General features: G+C 41.7%; 2 protein-coding genes across 4 annotated transcripts in view; both read right to left on the reverse strand.

Moving 5' to 3' along the window:
• The window catches only part of tln2a (talin 2a), a 101,485-nt gene extending 87,616 nt beyond the window's left edge, over positions 1-13,869 (reverse strand). For 2 of the 3 annotated variants that reach the window (XM_035999336.1, XM_031314279.2), the window contains exon 1: positions 13,715-13,855. The gene's annotated coding sequence lies outside the window, so the exon portion shown is untranslated. Of the gene's footprint in view, positions 1-13,714 lie in introns of all 3 variants that reach the window. The other variant, XM_035999335.1, reaches the window with a different exon arrangement.
• A 3,507-nt stretch (positions 13,870-17,376) lies between these two features.
• On the reverse strand, positions 17,377-19,938 carry ddx28 (DEAD (Asp-Glu-Ala-Asp) box polypeptide 28). The gene has a single exon (XM_031314396.2). It carries the CDS (start codon positions 19,702-19,704, stop codon positions 18,013-18,015), a length of 1,692 nt encoding a protein of 563 aa, XP_031170256.1. The 5' UTR covers positions 19,705-19,938; the 3' UTR covers positions 17,377-18,012.
• Positions 19,939-21,446: the final 1,508 nt, after the last annotated feature.

Raw genomic sequence — 21,446 nt, forward strand, 5'->3', positions numbered from 1 at the left:
ATTAAAAAGCAGTCTGGTGGCTGGGCAGAGACTCAGGGGCATTGAAGAAGAAGAAAAACATGACATGGGAGGTAAACTGCCTTACAGGGCTGGGGTTGCCTATTGTGGGTTAACAACCCAGCGACTCCAAGCCCCTATTTTTTTTTTCATGCTGTCTGCAAAGTGAAAGCCTGGCCCCTTGCTTGTCAGTTCTATTGTTAGGAGCAGGCAGGAGCCGCTCCCCAGTCACCTCATACATTAAATACTCCGCATTGTTTGGGGAGTCAGATGGCAATGACATGCTCTAGAGAGAACACACACACACACACACACACACACACACACACACACACACACACACACACACACACACACACACACACACACACCAGCATTTACAGTGTGAAGGAATTAAAGTGAAACCCTCTTTACAGTTGATTTTCCTCCTATGGCATTGTAGTAAACCATTTTAACTGAACACAAACATTCTAAGGTCAATTATTTCTCATGATGTGTCCTTGCAGGACAAGTGACAGTGATACTAAACTCCAGCTAAATCAAGTCAGTTGACCTCTTTCCAGTCATCACAAATCATGCACAAGGAGTCCATTTTTTAGATACCCAGACGGAAGCAATGAAAAAAATTCAAAATGTCAAGCAGGTAGTGTGAATATTCTGTCCATCAATACACCCCCCTTCATCCATTTACCAGATGTGTGTGTGCTGATTTACAGCCCACAGCAAGGCGACCTGTGTCATTTCATCCCAGTGACTGGGTTGCAGCCAAGGTGTTGACATGCTTGCTAGCCGCGGGGTTGAGGAGAGAACTTGCAGGGTGGTGAAAGGGAGATAGAGGTGAGAGAAACTAAGAGATGGGTATATTTAGGTGGCAGAAAAAGAAAATGTGAGATAAAGAGGGAACACGTGGTGGATTGAGCTGACGTTTGGGGTGGGCGCGCGCAGAGAGATGAGGAAGGAGGGGGACGGTTGCTGCCATTTCCTGCTAGGTCAGCGGACTGGGGCTGATTCCAGGACGGCTTATCTTTCAGCAGGAATACCACAACCGCACCAAAGTCAGGGATAGGAGGGAAGGAGCAGACCAGCAGCACTATGAATTCAATGCATGCTGAATGCAGAATGCTGGGATTACTACAGTGAAGATGACAACTTCAACTCTAAAGAATTATTTCTAAGGGGGGACTTTAACTCCAAAAAATGCAAAAATGTTGCCCAAAAAGTGACAATAATAATAATAATAATAATAATAATAATAATATGTTTAAGCTTTGTATACACTTCCCACAATGATATAAAAAAGAAAAAAAAAAGAAAAAGAAAACCAAAACAATGAGCTGAAAGTCTCTATAAAGTTATGGGGTTCATTACTATGAGTAACCCCTTTCAAATTCCAGTAGTGATGTGATCCATCCTGAATATATATTGATTATAGCCGCTTCAATGGAGATACGAGTGTATCAATCTCATCTAATTCCCAGCAAGAAAAGCAAAAAAAATCTGTCTACCTGCCTAATAACACCTACAAAGGCAGCATGCCAAGTGCCACCTCTCCATCAAAACGAGTGTATGTCTGCTTCTTGGAAGCATAGCCTGCTTTGAAACAGCCCTGTGGGGTTGAGGAAAGTTGTGGCATGTGTGTCCAAATGCACGGTGAGGCCAGGTTGCTCAGGAGCGTTCACATGCTCCCACAGCTGCATGAAAGTAAAAGGCTTGGCAGCACAGTTAACAGAACTCCAATCAGGGAACAAGCCGCACTTGACATCAGGGAAAACCGATCAAAAACTAAAATCCCATTTCCCATCTGCCACATAGCGTTTGAATCCACCATCCTACTAACACATGTTGCCAATTCAAAACCACCACTGAGTCTCTGCGTGATCATTCCGTAAAGAGAGCGGCCAGCAATACATTTCCCACCTGGTATTTTCCTATACCAGCCTTACAATCACAGATAATCTTGTAGCAAATTAAGAGGATACCTGACTTAACAGTATAAGCAACAAACAGGGAACTCGGTCCTAAAAAGGAGATATAATTGTGTTGTCGTTGAAGGAGGTGAAGGGTGGGTGGGGATGCCCCTCCAAGTAATTTCCATGAGGGTGTGCACTGCACCGAGAGATAAGTAACCCAACTGAGGACAAGGCTGGCATTCTACCCTGAGTCCAAAAGACAAAAACGCCTGAGTCCTTCTAAAGAGAAGAATCTGACAATGCAGCATTTGTCTCATTGCCAGCTGGAGAACAAGCTCCCCATAGACACGTCGATATGAAACACTGTGCACACCAACTTTAAGCTCAGAAGATTACTATAAATCTTATTTTAAATTGGCAGAGCAGAAAAAGCCCAATACTGGATTATCTCAATTAAATTCAAACTGGGACAGAAGTGATTATACAACTATTTGCAGACAGCGGCCTCGGAAAATAAGCATATATAGTACTTATAAGGCATCAAATCCACTGCTTTTTATTAATCCAACACAAATAAAAACACCAGCAAATTGAAGGTAAGTCCTTGTTCAACAGCATGCAGTTTGTGTGGAGTGCATTTAATGAACTATTTAATTCATTAGCACACTGTGCAGCCATGCTGATTATACAAAGCTGCGAACTGAATCGAAGCATTGCAACTTATGATTTTGACTTATGACCACCTCCACTACTGGTGTCCACCACCCAAACGGCAACTGTACTCCCAATAAACCTATAAGCCTTGGAAATGAGTTTACATTATGTGCTTTCCATAGACAGATGGTCTCATTTAAGGTTTTAAAAGTGGAGACCTCAGACAGATTTAGCCCCATGGTAAATTACCTATTCACCACATAAAATCCATTGAAGGCATGTAGAGACACAGGAGCACTTAATACTGTTTACAAATGCAGGTTATAAATATCCAACACACACACACACACACACACACACACACACACACACACACACACACACACACACACACACACACACACACACACACACACACACACACACACACACACACACACACACACACACACACAGGTAGCCCCGTGGAAAATTGAACAACCATCTGACAGCTGGCATCTGCAAGCACCAACCTGCAACGGTACACTCCAGCAACCATCTTAGCGGAGTGGCTCTAATGTCCTATTAGCTCACTTTCATATCCATGTGAAGTAGCAGGGCATAACAAAAATGTTAAATTCTAATTGTGAAATGTTTTGTTAGCAGGCCTTGTTTGTAGGTTTCCTTACCTAAAATGCACTAAAGCTACAACCAAGACACACCTACTACCAAACCACAATTATTGCTTCACTACATGTCAAGCTAGCAGCAGGTGGATGGCCTCTCTCCAACTATGTCCACTGCTGATAACTCTACTGACAACGTCCACCAGACAAAGTCCCTGGGAGGCAGCTAATGTAACCACTGTATTTTATTTACATTGTGGCTAGCTGCATTATCACACACTGCCTATAGCACGGCGCACAGATAAAGGCTATGTCCAGCCACTTGATTAAAGATGCAGTAGGTAAGACTTATAAAACTAACTTGCTGTCATATTTGCTGAAACTGACCCTATGTTTGAGTAGAACTACATGAAGCAGGTCATTTAAAAAAAAAAATAATCCGGCTCCTCTGGCACCACCTACAGCCTGTAGATGCACCAATCATGGTCAGGGCCTTAAAAAGCCTTAAAAAGAAAAAGGAGCAAATGTTTACAGCTCTACATAGCAGAGTACACCATGTCTGAGTGGTGTTTCGTCTTCTTCTTTCTGTCCCCATTTTCTACTCTGAAAGGCCTGGCAGCACTCCCGTGTACTCTCCCTTAACTAATAAACAAAGAATGGTTTCCCTTATATAGCTCTGTCTATTCAAACTCTATAACCTCCACAGGCAACATCAGCGGCTTGCAGGGAGCTGGGGAGTGCAAGCAAGTCTGTTCCAGACAAAGACATTTCGGCCAAGGGATGGAGCGCCGTCGGTATGATTGGAACAGTCATACATTAAGTGCCACTTTAAGTGCTATTTCGAGTGCCATCCAGGTTGGATATTTCAGAGAGGGCTGCAAATCGAGACACATCCAACACAAAACTATTTGGAAAAAAAAGTGCCAAAAAAAGGAAACTGACAACACATTTTCTTAGTGGGTCAAAAAAGAAAACCATTAGGTTCATGGACTATGATAATTTCCAAATAGTATCACAGGAGAGATGACAGATGAAGCTCATCCTGCCAGTTCAAAGTATGTGTTAAAACCTTTTGACCTGCTTGTGGTCAAGTGTCACTATGTGTGATGGTGCCATATTTATCAACATGCACTTTGCACCATGATACATTGTATGACAAAGGAGACAATCCAATACTAACCACTGTGAATGAAACAGGAAAAGCACAAAGCATTAAAAAAGAAAAATTGAGAACCAGCAAGCATCGGTCAGATCCGTCAGTTTCCATCAGTTTCAATTATCAGGCAAAATGATGACCTATCAAACAAATTCAGTTACAGGGAATCGCAAAATCTTTATTAAAAGTCTTGCAATTGCAGGTGATGCCTGACTGACGCATTTGAATAACTTAATTGGCTTAAGCATGGTGGCATAATCATTTATAAAATTTTGTATATGAAGATCAGTCAGGGAGTACTAAACAGCCTGTGAAAAAACAGTTGTGTAACAATATCTTCCGTGACTCTGGACAAAGCTTTTCACAGTCACAAAATAACCTAAGTGATATCATCAGGGTTATCTCAAATGGAAAGACTGTTTTACAAAAAGATGGCTTTGAGTATGAAAGACAAGGGTAACTGTTTACCCTTACCATAAACTGTTTACTAAAGTGGCAGTCACACCACAAAGACAGGTGGAGTTGGAAGCTTGGTGACACAGTGACAATTCGCAGGGCTAGTTGGTGAACTGCCATAGCTGGTGATGCTAACCGTTAACGTTCTAGTGGGCCCAGCCAAGCTAGTGCTAGGCAGTCACAGTATCTCTCAGAGCGTCTCTATTTTCTCTCTACTGTTCTGTTTACGTCCACTGGTATTTTGTTCATTCTACACACCATTTTGTTCAACAGAAGATTATTGAAGGGGAAACGTAAAGCTCTCTCGTTAGCTTAGCTGGGTCGCAAACACAATAAGTTCACACAGTTTTTTCAACAGACGTATTTGTACACACTCCTATTTCATAACTAAGTGATATAAGACTAAATGAAGTGCTACCCTGGATTACAACAATCTGTTCATCACGATTGCATATTCAGGATATTTTGGCCTTTCTATTCTGCAACACTGTGACCATTTCAGCCCCTCTGCCAGCAGGTTGGCCTTATACAGCGAGGTCACTACCCATGCAAGTTAGCTACCAAACATTTGTAGCAAGAATTTATCCTTATGAGAAAACCAAGAATAGATGCCCCAGGCTGCAGGAGGGCTGAGGAGGAGCAAAGGGGTGGGATACATTTCCAGCACTCCCAGAATGTTCACTCACCCCTGCTCAACAAAGCTCCGAGCTGCTCCGCAGTCACTTCCCGGGGAATTCCAACACAGGATAAATTTTCACAAACCACAGCGTCACGGAGACAAAAATAATTTGATGAGTGATACGAATGTTGAAATTTGTCAACAAAAAACAAACATGTTGACTAATGAGAACACCATTTGTTCATGACTTTGGGGATAGATACAGTTACAGCCAAGTGCTGAGGGATCTTCAAAGAAGCAGAGGAAAACTTAGATGCAGCCATGCTTGCGCTCATCTTTAAAATATAAGGATGGGGCTAAAGCTTTCATTGGCAGAATCATCAAAGCAAGCTGTATGCGCCCATCTCCTTCTTTTAATTTTGGTTGCAGATGCAGTTGATATCCTGTCTCGTTCAAATGCCAAGCCTCATTTTTCTTCTCTCACGATATGTGGGTTTAGACTGAACACTTCTTTTTTTTAAAGTCAACTTGCACTGGTGTTTACCTCCACACTTTGTTTTCAGGTTCAATCTGCAGTACTTGGCAGTACACATGCAAGCACACTTGGATAGGATACCAAAAATAACCACAACAAGTAGCATTTGGCATCAAGTAGTCCACTTAGTGAATCTAAAGTAAAGCACTTTGCTCGGAAGCACTTGTTGCGGTGGAGAGTGTTCCTGTACATGGTTCTGGGGAAGCAAACCAGCAATCTCTATGGTATGGGGATGCTTCTGAAATATTTAGGCAACAACTGCATTTCCTGGGCCCAGTTTTTAAAAAAATGTAATCTGGATCAAATTGATCCAGATTTGGAAATCCCATATTTTGCTATCCAGGATCACCTGATCCATCTTACTTTTATGCCAGTTTTTTAAAGGAACATTGGATTGGATCACTGTGATCCAAATACCAAATTTCAGGATTACCAAATCCTGTTTATCAGAGCCTTAAATGGAACCAACAGTGTAGCCTACTGCCTTAGCAAAGGATAACAGATAGGCAAAATACCGGTGGCCACAAATAGCCATTGTTGGTTTTAATTTTAAGAAACAGAAACACTAATAAACAGAAACATTTGTTTACCATATCTCATTAGATGTGACATGCTTCATATATGCTTCAAATATGAAGAAATGCATCAGTAAACATTGATTTTGTGATCATTCACTTAAAGATGTGATTTTATTTGGTTTGAAAAATCACAACTGAATCCACCCTTCTGATGGGATCAGGATAATCCTGTTTTTGTTTTTTTTTTATCAAATAGATCCCAAACAGAGTTCAAAGTTTTGAAAAACTCAAAGGTTTGATCCAGATCAAATGTAAGATCGGATTACATGCTCTGATCTTAGTTCGGAATTCCTCTTTTGCTTTTTAAAAACCCATTTCCAAGATTTGATCCAATCCGGGATCCGAAATCCCACTGGATTACTTTTGAAAAACTGGGTCCTGGTTACTTTCACAAGCTCAAATAGCCCCCCCCCCCCAAGCAAAAGAAAAATTAATTTTACTGCCCAAGCAATAGAAGTATTAATAACGAATCCCAATTGAAATTGAAATGTACAGGGTGTCATATAGTAACCTGGTGTACAAGGGTGCTTGGCCACACGTGGTTTTGTGCAAAACAGCCAATGTACACTCTGTTCACAGCGCGGTGTGCTTATGTACTGGGAGTAGCAGACACCTGATTAGGTTACATTTCTGCCCTGGTGACTAAGAAGCATGAGCCTTGAGGTGGCAACCATGGCAGCAGGGATTTTTGCCATGAGATGCACTCCAGTAATAGCTGAAGAGCTCAGCTGCAACCTGAAACACATTTCAGAGTAGATCCACTTTCAGCCAGGAGTCGAGATGACGGTTCGCTTTGGCCAAAACTCAAGATAATTTTGAAACGAACCTGGACGAGTAGTTGATTTGTGTTTGTGTAACTTCATGTCCTGGCTGATTTCCTCAATTTATGTACAGTAACCAATAAGCTCAGATCATGATGAGCCAAAGCAACATGTTACAGCGGCCCCACAGGAAAAAGACAAAACAGACGAATCTAACGTGTATCAAAGGGTATAAACAAACATAATTTCCACCAAAAAAGAGTATTTCAGCGTACTAGTGCAATATTAGCATAATTGTAAGGAAAGGGAAATGGCAAAGTCAACACAGATCCAGCTGTAACAGATCCCATGACGAGCAGTTCTGGGAAGCTAGTAAAAACACTTAAATTCAGTAATAGCTGGTATGTATCTCAAAGTTCCAAACTTAACCTGGAGGTCTTCACCTTATTTCACCACAGGGAAGTTTCAAGTTTCGCATCTTATTTAACCTGGTGTTATCCTCTGAAGATTGACAATCTGATGGATACATAACATGGTACAGACACAACTCTTAAGCCCTCTTGAAACATATAAGTATATATTTATTATTATTATTATTTTGCATTTTAGCACAAACGGACAATCACTGCATTGAAAATGGAAGCTCTAATCTGTGGCGAAATGGTGAATTCTCAGCTCAAGTCACCAAACAAAATGTCCATAGCCCATACAAGCTACATAATACTATGAAACAATACTCAAAATTGTCCACCAATCGCAATCCATTACAATACGTAAACATAATGTGGTCATGAAATTGTCATGCTCTCCTACTGAGGTTACAGTTTAAATGAACAACTCCATTCAATATGCCTACTAAGTAGTAGGCAGCATGAGTTTTCATCCCCCATCACTATGACAACCATACTGGTTCCTGCTGCTCCAGGCTGCTCAGCATGACCAAAATGTTGTATTTTTAAAACCAGATTGGGGGGTCCACTGACTTACGTCACAGCACACACAGACCCACATATGCAGACTGCTGCAGGGCACTGGCTGCTCCGACAGACTGCTCCTCTTAAAACGCACTCCACGTTTAATTATAGACCGAAAAAAAACACAGCCAACATTTCCTATCCTTGAGTCATACGGAGTATTTAAAACCAATCAATTAGCAAAGCCACTTGTGAAGAAATAGTTTTTCGTGTTACACTGTACTGGGTTATATTTGTGATGCAATGCACATTGGACGGTGGACTGAGTGGGAGGCAGGCATACCAGAGCTTAGTGGGAGGTGGTGAAAAAAAAACAGAAAGTAGATGGGATGTGCCAAAAAGAGAGCCTCTGCTGCATCCATCCAACAATGACCAGCATTTAGGACTCATACATGACAACATTACCACGAAAAAAAAAGACTTTAGTTGCATGCTTCACCGCTGATGGGCGGGATGGACAAAATGTCATCATAAATGGCAACAATCTTTACAACATGTGCTTCAATCTCTTCACTGATGGTCATTTCATTATTGATATTACGGCTGCATTTGTTGTACATTATTTCTTATTCATTTGATCGTTACATAAATAAAGCTTGGCTCAAAACTGCGACCCTTGAAAGTTTTGTCAACCAGCCACCTGTTGTTAATTATAACCCTTCCCTTCTAATATAAGTTTGGGGTTAGGAAAAGGGAGCATGGAAAGTGATTCAACATGTTTTCTGCCTGAATCTGAGTATGGTAAATACGTAAATACGCAGGCGCAGGGACCCTCTTTCTAACCGGAAGCCCTGCTTGGAATCTTGTGATTTGACTCTTATGTTTAAGGTTACGCATGCCTTGGCTTGGTCACAACGAAGTGTGAAATTCTGTGATATTAACTTGAACTAGGCCAGACATTCCTCTGCCTCCATTCAGACCTTCCCCCCCCCCCCCCCCTCACGCTACAGAACTCCATGTATTAGGAATATAGCATTCCTAAAATGTGTTAGCTACTATATGTAAGACATTAAACTATTCAAACTGCAGTTAGTAAAAAAATACTGCCACTCAACTGTAGTATGAAAGTTGTTGAGCAGCTAATTTGTGACGAAAACAACTGGTTTATCAGTTTACAGTGCAATCAAACAAACATTGTAGGTATGTGCAGGTAGGCAAATTGAATCAGGGCAGGAACAGCGGACTGCACCACCAACAATAAAAACTAATGTATAGAATATTATAATAATATACAGAATATAAATACATTGACTGGCAGTTACATGTGTGCATCAAGGGATTGACTGCAATGGTTTCCTAAATCCACAATAATCGTAATCATATTTTCCTTTATTTTCATCACCAAGGGTGAGGGAAGTAAGGAAGGGAAAAGGTAAATGACAACACATCAATATCACTGAAGAACCCATCCCACATACTGGGAATAAAATAAATGCTAAATTATACCATGGACCCTGCATGGCAACAACATATAGTTCATCATGGAGAGGGCAAGTTTGCTCATTCAAGAGGGCACATCATGATGCCCAAGCATGGAGTCTTAAAAGAAGAGGGTAGCTGAGGAGAAAGGAGGTAGAGAGGCTCATCAGGTGCCAGAAACCCAAAGCCAGTATGCATCATGCTTCTAAATATGAATGCTGCAAACTAGGGGTGTGCAAAAAAAATATCTATTCACATTCAAATCGCGATTCAAGCTCTACCGATTCAAAATCGATTCATAGAATTCCAAAACTCGATTTTTTTTCAATTTTCTTTTTTTTTTTTTTTGTCCTCAATTGTATGTCTACTGCTATCACATGGAAAAGTAACTACATTTACATACTGTGAATCGTTTTTTGAATCGAAAATCGATTTGGAATCGAATCTTGAGCCTAAAAATATAAAAGATATTGAATCGTGACATTTTCTGAATCGTGCACCCCTACTGCAAACCAGGCTATCCTGGCTGAACCTATTCACTACATTTCTCACGATTAAAAAACTTTTAATTGTCATCTTCCACTCCAGGTCAAGAGCAGCTCCAATCGGACATACAATAGATGTGATCACGCTTGCATGAGGTCATCATTCAGCCTTTTAAAAACGTCCCCTGCTAATTAATGTACAATACCACAAACATGCAGGCAAAATGTTCTAATGATTGTCTTTAATCGTTTAATCACATATAACCATTATTAGTCAAATAAACTAAGCTATGGCAATTATATTTGCCCTCAGCTTTTGGTTGCCAATTTGGCAGCTGATGTCTAGTTACCAACCTGGCAACCACTTCCAAACATTTGTTTCAGGCTCTGAGATCCATAAAAAACAAAACAAGGAATGAGTTCCCAACTGGGAGCTGAAATGGGAAACAAGCAGAGCAGACACTAATTCTTCAAAAGGTACTGCTGCATTAACAGCACATTATGTTTATTCCAGAACAACTGTGGAACAAGTATCAATGGATGCTGATAGTCAGAGATTTTGCTGTCAAAGCCTTTAGCAAATGTAATTTAAGCAGCTCTGTACAGCTCAAATTCTGTCCCCTACACTCCCGCTTTCTTCCACCTGCTTGAAAAAAGCCTCTCGTCACCGCAGCTTTCTCATAAAAAGGCACACAGATCACGAGCTTATAGTATTTCCTTTCTCTTGGACCAGCACTTACAGTTCTTGCAGAAAATGTTATTAAAATGAACTGCACTTGCTGACTGTACCCCATAACTCTGAATGATACTTCCTGTACGCATAGCAGAGCTACCTGGCTGAGCATGAGCAGCAAACTGTTGGCTCCCTTCCCATGGCCCAGTGCATTAACATTTGTGCCTCTTGAGATTAAAGTATCATTATGGGTTGCTTATTATTTCCTCTCTATGGTTACTGGTGACTGACAGCAACAGTCTGTTTTCATGCAGAACAAAGGGACAGATCAATAAATTAGCCATGTGCTGCTGATGAGTGATGAGATTGGCTTTGAAGGTCTTTACAAGCTAGAAGGACATTGCGATCGAAAGTTAGTCCCCAAAGGTTGTGAAACGAGCTGCAGGACTTTGGAAATCAGTCAGTTGTATGCTTTGGTATCTTTATGTTAGAGGTTTCAATTGCAACAGGGCTACGGACTGTAGGTCAGGCTGGAACAGTCATCACATATTGATTTTAAGTTCTTCCATTAATTTAAAAGCATAGTCGCTTTCAGCTTTCATTATGTGTTGACTCAGACATCATTTCCTGAAGATTCACATTGCTTCTCATTTCCTGTCACTGATTTCAGCACTAAATAACTGAACAGCTACACAGTATAAATAACTTCACAGTTACACCGTAAAGAGTGTAATTGTTGATCACTCTGCTTCGAAAAGATTGGTTTCAAACTACCATTAGCATAATGAACGCATAAACACATTCTCCGAAAGGTCAGTGCAGTTGCTAATATAATGAAAAAGCTTTTGACTGCTGCTTTTATGTTAGGAAAGCCAGATAGAGTTTGGTCAGTTTGATAAATGGTCGGTGCCGTCGCTGGTGGCAGAGCCGCATACTAAGCAGCAGCAGCAGCAGCAGCAGCTGATAATAACAGTTAACTATGAGGCTTGCGAAAATGACATTTTCACAGAGATGAAACAGAAGCATAACTGATCGGTGGCTGGTGGGCCTGGCTCATTAGACGAGAGCTGCCATTTTGAAAGGACAGATTTTAACATAGGGCAACTTGAGAGGATGGGATGACATTCTCGTGCTTCTGCAATTTTCCTCACACCTTTATTAACCATAGATTTTTGGAGAAAATCTATTTAATAACTGCACAACCATTCCCATGAGTAATGCTGTCCTAACACCCAAATGGATCTCAACACACAGACTGGTGTTAGACATACCTATCAAACCAGTCAGAGAAGAGCACTCGTTCCTGAGGCAACACACACACACACACACACACACACACACACACACACACACACACACACACACCCTCTGGCTGCATAGAGCTTGGTGTGTGTGTGTGTGTGTGTGTGTGTGTGTGTGTGTGTGTGTGTGTGTGTGTGTGTGAGAGAGCGAGAGAGGGAGAGAGGGGGGAGACTTGCCCATTAAACTGCCACAGAAACTCACTTGCACATCGCAGGCGTCTCTTGCTCCACCGGTGGCACCTCTCATATTACCTGTCATGTCTCACTACTAACCAGCTCACAGTTCCACACAGGGCACTGCCGTGCTGAAATTCATCGGCTGCTGCTCATTGATCCACTCATTGCAATACCAGTATGGAGTGTAATTGATCCATGAGCACAAACTTGACACATAAACAAGTAATCATTCAACTCAATTCCTTACCAAATAGAAGAAGAGAAGGAGAAGACATGCAAATAGGAGGAGACACAAATGCAAATAGGACACATTGGAAACACATGAGATTCCCTGCACAAATAATAGATATAGCATTTGATTGGTATTAGGCTACTTGTGCGAATGGCAGACTATCAGAGCCTTGTCTTTCTATGAAGGGGTGTGGCAGCTAAGCCGACACTGGCACCCATCCCCACAATGCATGCAATATAACCTGGAAGGATAGCTGCTGCTGCAGAGAAGTCATATATTCTACATGTCCGTTTTACATTATTTTTTTTCTAATGCTCCTCTCATTGTCACCTTGACCGTAGCAACCACATGCACCTAGCGGTGGAAAAAAAAAAACATGCTGGAAAAAAAACGCCCACGGCTGATAACATGGGTTCCCCTGCAAGCTGCTGTGGTGAAGCTAGAATGTGTGGGTTCTTCTTTCACGAGCTAGTTCTTTAACACACAGCAGCCACGCGCTTTTACACAGGTGGCTGCCGCTGCCCTTTAATGTGCGCGTGTCAGATATGGCATTATTGACGACATGTATAATTAAAACAAAAGTTACAAACTGTGGCATTAGTGGCAGCTTGGATGTGATAGTAACTTAACATGGCGGAGGCTGGTTTTCCCTGGTCAGTGCAATGTTACCAGCCCCTGTGTGAACTCTCCGTGCCTCTTTGACTCTGCACAGTGCACACCCACCACACAACCAAACCTCCGTTGTCCACACTCTGAATCCTACGGCTTAAAAAAAAAAAAAACAGCTTTGCCAAAAGAAATTCTCACCGGGTCACCCCTGCAGCAGCCCAGTTTTCTGTGAAATCGCCCAAACCAAACCGATGCCACTGGAGAAGTCGACAATTTTAAAAGGCTCCACAAGTTTCGTTGATTTAAATGAGCGTCGCAGCCTCTGAAACACAACTTAGGCTATAGCATCGATCCATTCAAAACGCCAGAGAAGCCGAAATGTAGCCTGAAATGCAGTGACACAGAGAGGCTCCCTTCCCTTCCAGCCGGCTGGGACTCACGCCGGGGTCGCACACACACAGCGTGCGGGTTTTATTATAAAGATTTGGTCGGAGAGAAGGTCAGACAGATCTCTACGTCTGCTGCGGGGGAGATGGGCAGCAGAATAAGCCGATTACAGCGTTGTAAACCTACCTTCAGATCCTCTACTGGGGCATTTCAAGCAAGTCAGCCCTGAGAAGATGCACATTAGCAGACAGTCCCGCTGCTCAGCAGTAAAATATCCTCCGCGTTGAGGGAATTTTCCAAGTGGCTGGACAGTGTGTGAGCAGCGGCACTGGGGAGGTGTGTAAATGGGGAGGGGGGAGATCTACGGTGGGGCAAAGAGGAAATGCGTCATTATTAATGGACCAAACACTTTGTAGTCCACCTATATACGCCCCAGTTGTCCTCGGAAACTACAAATGGGGCTAAATTAAGTGATATTTATTTATATTTGAAAAACAGCTTATTTAGGGTATTGTGTGATGTGGGATACTTTTAAGAGCAATAACCTCACTTGTAGGCCTATATGTTTTTCATTAGTAATGATTCAATGAGACATTTTTATTAGGCTATTATTATTAGTTGGCACCATATTATCATGTTATATAAATAAATGCCCTTTGAGTATTGGTTTAAAGCCAAAAACTAAAGAAAGAACTCCCTGTGAACGGCATGCAAACATCCCCACCTGCTCAAATATAAGCTACTCTTGTTTGTTTTACTGTAGGCTGGGCAGTGAGAACCTGTGACCTCAAACCAGCCAACTTTATCCTTTTCCCTGGCTTTGTCCAACAAACCAGGATCCCATTTTCCAGATTAAAGATCCCCTCCTGAGATGTTTTAGCTCATATAAAAATACTCTGCTTGGAATATATAGTGCCTGATATGGTTTTTCCACAGAAAAGTTCAATTAACTAGTTCAAAATGACTAAAATCTTAGTTGCATATTGGACATATTGGATTTTGTAATGTTACAAAATCATTTTTGTACGTACACTTTAAACTGAGATAGTTTTTTTCTTTTCTTTGAGTGTCAAACTCTACACATACATCAATATACACAGTGAAGGTCAAACATCCAAGTCAAGGAACAATAAGAAATACATTTGCGAGTGGTGGCGGGGGCAAAAAGAGCAAACCAAGAGGCCAAGACATCCTGATTTTTAGTCCCTGGGTCAAGCTCCAAAAACTCAGGACCTTTCATTTCCCATGATTCAGTTCTCTAGCATCTTGGATCTGTGTTCCTGGAAAATGCACACATCTTTCAAACTCCACGCGCCCTGTTTATACCACAGGCTTTCTGTTATGAATTTGTCATCTCAAAGCTCAAGCTGAGATAACCCTGATGACATCACTATGACCTCATCAGGGTAATTTTTTTCAAATTTCATAAACCACCCACAGAGCCACAAAAGACATTAAACAACTGTTTTCCCAGGCTGCAAAAGTATTCCTTGTATTAAGTAAACGGATCATGTGTGAAATCGGTGGAGTGGCCCTTTAAGGCTAAGAGCTATGGTCTAAAATTATTTTAGCCATGAAATACTTAATGCGGGGCCCAGCAACTACCTGGAAGTGGGACATTTGATAGTTTATTATTTTTGTGGGGGTCCGTTGAGGTGAGGCAGGACAGAAATATAAAGTGAGGGATTGGGGGCATTTGCTCCACATGCTATAAGTGGACACGGGGTCCTTGTTGTCAGGGTACAGTTGGGTGAAATGTGAACCTATGGGGGGTAGGGGGGGTGTTGACCTGAGCTGGAGCAGGACAATCTCAGCTAGATTCCAGACATTCTGATGGAAGCCCCTTGTTACGGTCAGAGCCATTAACACGTCTGTCTGTCTGCTTCTTATAATCTCTATACTTCGACAAACACTTCAGCATCAATCATCAGGTATGTCATCTGTCCATAATTCATGTAACAACTAAAAAAGTTGTTTAAAACAACACCTACTGAACCAAAAAAAAAAAAAAACAGGGCCACAGGAAAAGTTGTTACCTTTGAAATAAGATCCCAAAAACTTTCTTTACTCTGGCATTTTTTTGTGTTGACTTTTGCTGTTTCCTTTCAACAAGCACCCACAGGCGTAGAAAAGGGGAATCCTTTCAAGTACAGTGGACCTACCACATCAACAGTAGAGATGTCAGTTTTTGGCCTCTGTTCAACTTGCCTGGAGATTAATGATTACTGCTGTAGCTTGATGAAATGTTTCTGTACTGCAAACATGAAAGGTACTGGAATCCACAAAACCTTTCAGAAACTAGCAGGTGGGCGTGTGACTGTTTCCAATAAGTTAGTGAGCATGTGCCAAGTTCATTGTATTGAGCACCAAAATCTGTATACATGTTTTGGGTTTTGACCCACCACCTCTGCAGCTAATGTACATAAGATGAAATCAGACAAATGCCACCACCTGGTGGCTAAACACATGCAGTACATATTACAGAAAAAATATACAACTTTTTGAAGTTGTGTTAAAGTGCTCATATTATGCTCATTTTCAGGTTCATAATTGTATTTAGAGGTTATATCAGAATAGGTTTACATGGTTGAATTTTCAAAAAACACCACATTTTAGTTGTACTGCACACTGCTGCAGCTCCTCTTTTCACCCTGTGTGTTGAGCTCTCTGTTTTAGCTACAGAGTGAGGCATCTCACTTCTGTTCCTATCTTTGTTGGGAGTCACACATGCGCAGTAGCTAGGTCAGCACTGCTAGCTAGTTAGTTGCAGAGTATGAGGGCGTGCCATGCTAGCAGCTAGGCGAGCATTGTAACGTGTGTTACAAAGTGACGCATGTTCGTCACAGAAGTAAAGGCTGGACTACAATAGAGCTGTTTGGAGCAGTTTGTGAACAGTGTTTTCTGTTGGAGATGGTAAGTGCCTTTGGGGTGGACTTTGGGCTTTTTTACTTTGTAAACCTATAACGTGCACAAAAAAGATATATAACACAATAAAAGGAAAAAGCCAAAAAGTATAACGTGAGCACGATAAGAACGGATCTCCAGAGAATTTAGGATTTGTCTACATGACAATATCAATCAATGTAAGACTTATTTTAAAAAGTCTTCAAAAAGGTTGTAAGAGACAAATAAAAGTAAATGTATTTTGCTTCTTATTCATGCCCCGTTTACACGAAGGGAAGACGCAGATATTTTCCTGCGGTTTGGCCTCTCATTTACACGAAAACCCAGTTTTTAATCACAGAAAACGATTATTTCTAAAAACTCCAGCCAAAGTGGAGATTTTGGAAAACTTTGTTTGCACGTTTGCATGTAAACTGAGACAAACGGAGGTTTAGGCAGCCGAGCGAGAGAAAGAGGAAGTGATTCGTTGCTGTTGTTGCTATTTTCGGGATTGTGATTGGCTAACATGGGCTTGAGCTTCTCGTTACAATGCCACCTACAGGTGTGGGCATGCTCTTAATGACATTGACAGCATATATACATGGGTACAGGTAAATGAACACTTTTCTGAAAACGTAGAGGTTCTAAATGTCCGTTTATGAAAACAGCCGGCCACGTGTAAATGTAGTCTCAGAGTGCTTTGTTGCAATGTTCTGTACTGTAGCTTATGTTAATACCATACCCTGGATGGTATTTGGTTAGGTGTGGTGAAAAAGCCAACAGGTTGTATTTGAAAACATCTACAGCAATGTCTTGTAGTGACTCACAAACCAGGTCAATTTATGTTTTCAGTATTTGAGAGGAGATCCTCCAACAGATGCCACAACATGGCCAACACACCTTTGACAATAGAGTTAGGCTGAAGAAAATCATGTTTTTGCTAGAAAAATAAATAAAAAAGTGAGAAGAATATGCAATACGTTTTTACTTTAAAGTTCAAGCATTTTTAACAAAAATTCAGCATCAGTTGATTGAAATACTGTAGTACGTATATTAAGTCTAAATTTACATCAGGAAATATAGGCCTTAACAAACATTTTTTGACACTATGGAAAAATTGAATTTAGACAGAGCACACCTCCATATTCCCATTAATATCATGCTTTATGTTAGTGCTTTTAAATATCAGAAGTAAGAACTTACACCAGAACCAAGCAATTTCAGGTTGTAGCTTGGCAAAACAACACAATTTGTCACTTTTAATTAATGAATCTCCCTTTCACTTTATCCCAGTTGGGAATGTTTGAATGAAAGTAGGGTAAAACAAATCTCACACATTTTAGTAGAATTTCCATTCCCTGTACGATCAACCATAAGTTGCCAATTTAATTAATTCTTAAAAAAAAGTTACTTTTTTAAGTCATAGTGGCCAAAGAAAAACAGCCTACTGTAATTCCGTTTCGAAACAAATCTGGCTTACCATTTCTGCCGACAATGTTTTGTACATTTAGAGTTTGTCATCCCAACACAACACGTACAGTAACGTGTCCCACCAGAAGCTTTTTGACTTGCAAACATACCCACAAAAAAAAAAAACACTTCTACTCCTCTGCCTCTACTACTTTGGGTTTTGGCTCACGTATATTAGATTCCATCCCTGGCAAACTACTTCTCCTACGTGCAGCAGTCTCAATATTTTGCACCAGCTCCACATCCCATGGATGAGTGACAAAGCTGAGCACCTCCCCATCCTCCACCCCTCCTGCCCTCCCCACTCTCCCTGCCCTGTGGATGTAGTCTGTGTGGGATTCCGGGCAGTCATAGTTGACAACCAAGCGCACTCGGGATGTGTCCAGGCCACGTGAAGCAATGTCTGTGCATATCAGCACATCTACCAGGCCCTTCTGGAAGGAGTGGAAGATTCCTGAACGCACAGCAGCAGGCATCTCCCCTTGCAGACGTGCGTGCTGCACCCCCATCTCATCCAGCGAGTACCCCAGCCAGTTGACGGTGGGAGACTTGTTGCAGAACACCAGAGCTGCACCCCCTCCTTTTTCCTGTTGGAGAAGCTTCAGGGCTTGGTGGAGTTCCAGGATCTTGTCGGCACCCTTCACCTTCAGAAACGTCTGCTTGACATGTGGCATGAGGAAGTGCAGCATCTTGCTCTTGATCACCACCATGCTGCCAAGGTCTGTCACCTGGCTGAGCACTTCCCCAACACCTCCAGGGAAGGTGGCCCCCACCACCAGCAGCTGGGCTTTATGGCCTGGGCCTCGGGTTTCCTTGGGATCACTAGCAATGTTGGTGTGGAGCAGGATGTTCTCCAGCATGTCCGAGAAGCTGGGGTCGAACATGGTGTCAGCCTCGTCCACCACAAAGAAGCTCAGCTCACTCAAGTCCACGAAGCGTCTCCGCAGGGCCTTGACCAGAGCACCTGGCGTAGCCACTAAAATATCCGGATGATCCTTCTTGACGACCACCTTGATGTGTCCTACTCCCCGCCCACCACCCACAGTCCTGGCCAGCAAGCCTAACGGAGCACACAGAGTCCTGGACACAGCCGCCACTTGCTCAGCTAGCTCTCTGGAAGGCACAAGAACAACAGCGCAGATCTTGTGCGCGCTCCCGGCGTACATCTCCGATTTCTTCTCAGCTTGCAGTCTGTGAACAATAGGCAGGAGGTAACTCAGTGTTTTGCCACTGCCTGTCTCCGCAGCACAGAGAATGTTGTGACCTTTCAGGGCCTTTGGGATGGTCTGCAGCTGTACAGTGGTGGGATGGGTAATGTGGAGCTTGTCCAAAGCTTCCACCAGCTCCTTGCAGATATGGAGGTTATTAAACCTCGGCGATTCAACATCCTCATTCTGATTATCAACAACAAAAGGTGCAACGGTCTGGATGCTGTTGATGGTGAAATAGTCACCGAATGATTTGTTATGTTTCCACCCTTTCGAGCAGAGATTGGGCTGCTCGAACTTTCCAAGAGTGTATCCCGCCGATTGGTTCAGATCAGGATCCTTGCTCTGAATCAGGAGCTTGCCGGCTTTGATGGTGTTGATCTTGTTTTTGCCTCGAGTCTGTTTTGCATTTTCAATGTGCTTCTGCATGTAGCGAGGAATACGAATGACTGTCTCTTCTGGCGTAACTGCTGTTCGACAAAAGCGAGTCTGACTGACAGAACAATGAACACGACAGCAGGCTGACACTTTAATAAACTCACCACAGTAAACTCCACTTGAGCAGAGAGCTCGCGACGCAGCCGAAGCTAAATAGCCGACCTTCACAGAGTGCATTTTGGTGTTGAGCTAGCTCGCTATACCTGCTAAGATCAGCCGACAAGGATTAAATCGCAAATAAAGGACTGAACCAAGAAGACGATACCAGTTCTGTGCACTGGGAATCTTTAAAAGTCACGTTGAATGTTCAAAAACACAGTCAATCTGTTAGCATCCTGTTTCCCTTGACAGCTGTATCGCCATGCTTTATTGGCGAATGTTGATGATGTCAAGAGGATGTGGATTGATGACGTATTTGAGAAAAGCAACATCAGTGAATGTTGTTTTCACAATTTATTCACAATCGGCAACAAAAGCAAATATAAAACTATAAACATCAATGGAAAACAATAAGAAAATCCAAGAATCCACGACAATTATATAAACAATAATTGTGAATAAATAAATTAATTAAATAAACATATCATAAATGCTGCAAACATATAACGTTTTGAAAGCCTTTTTGTTAACAAAATATGTAGCTACTAATCACACAATTGCACAATAATGGGATTTTCATTGTACCAGAAAATCCGATCACATAGATCACATATCTATGTATATAATATTTGGTTAATAATATTGTTAAGTTCACAATGTAGGCTATACTTATTTCTATATAAATAAATATATTCGGATTTAAAGAAATTTAGTAAAACTATGTAGTTTTGAACAGAAAACCAATTGACCATCCCCAGACAAGTGTTCTTTTCCAGCCTGATCACTGTGTTCATTCTGTAGGCCTACATTGTATGCCTGTTCTAATGGTAACTCAATCGGCTGATCACTGACAGTGAATTAGCACTGCCTGCAGTATAGTAATGCCGGAGATTGTGATAGATTATAGAATGGTGAGAAAGAGCCCCGTCATTGACACAACAGTGTCAATAACTGTTCACATGACTCTGAGCTCTGGTCAATCCTCCAAGCCTAGGTACTGTAATGCATTTGTATTCATCTGGGATATTGCCAAAGAAAGCAGATCCACATTTTATCTGATTATTGGTAAACGATTTATTCATCTTTTCAAGTATATCAACATAGTAATGTCTACACTTATACTTAAAGGCATACTTTATGTGCCTGCCACAGGGTTCTTAGGGGGATAATCTTGTGTTGCTGCTTAACACTGAGTGTAAACTAATAAAACGGAGACTAATCTAACCAGGCATGCACAATCACTAAACCTCTTTGAGGCTCTTGATGCTATTTATTTTTCTTTAAATGCTGACATTAGCTGTTTGAATGGGCTGATCCCCTTCTTAGGACGCAAATACTTCAACCAAACACAGAAACACTAGGATTGCATCCCTGAGGTGCCTGACAACCTTCGCCAAGTATAAAAATAAATCATTAATAAACCATACTTGAAAACAAAAATACATAAGTCTCTGCTGTTTTGGCCCTGTCTCTCGCCAGTTGCCCGCTAGGAATGTTTTCATTCATTCATTTTGATTCACATATTTTATCTGCCAATCATGCCTTTTGTGCAAAGGACAATTCAATTAATACCCAACAGCTGTCTGCATCAGTGCTGCTGTCACATGTATTGTACATCAGCTAACCTTCCCATGTGCTGAATGAATCAGCTCGCTGATTGATTTACTGTAGCTTCAGGACATCACACACACTTTCAGTAATAGAATCTGTCACGTGTCAGACAAACCAATGCTGAAATCCCTATGAATTTAGATCACTGCCTCCTAAGGAAGAAAGAAAGAACTGAGTTGGGCATACACTGTTACTTCCAAATATATTAA

This window comes from Sander lucioperca, chromosome 3, assembly GCF_008315115.2.
Source record: "Sander lucioperca isolate FBNREF2018 chromosome 3, SLUC_FBN_1.2, whole genome shotgun sequence".
NCBI classification, from domain to species: domain Eukaryota; kingdom Metazoa; phylum Chordata; class Actinopteri; order Perciformes; family Percidae; genus Sander; species Sander lucioperca.

Excerpts from the sequence above, each read along its gene's own strand:
- ddx28 (XM_031314396.2), bottom strand. The coding sequence starts at position 19,704 with ATGCACTCTGTGAAGGTCGGCTATTTAGCTTCGGCTGCGTCGCGAGCT.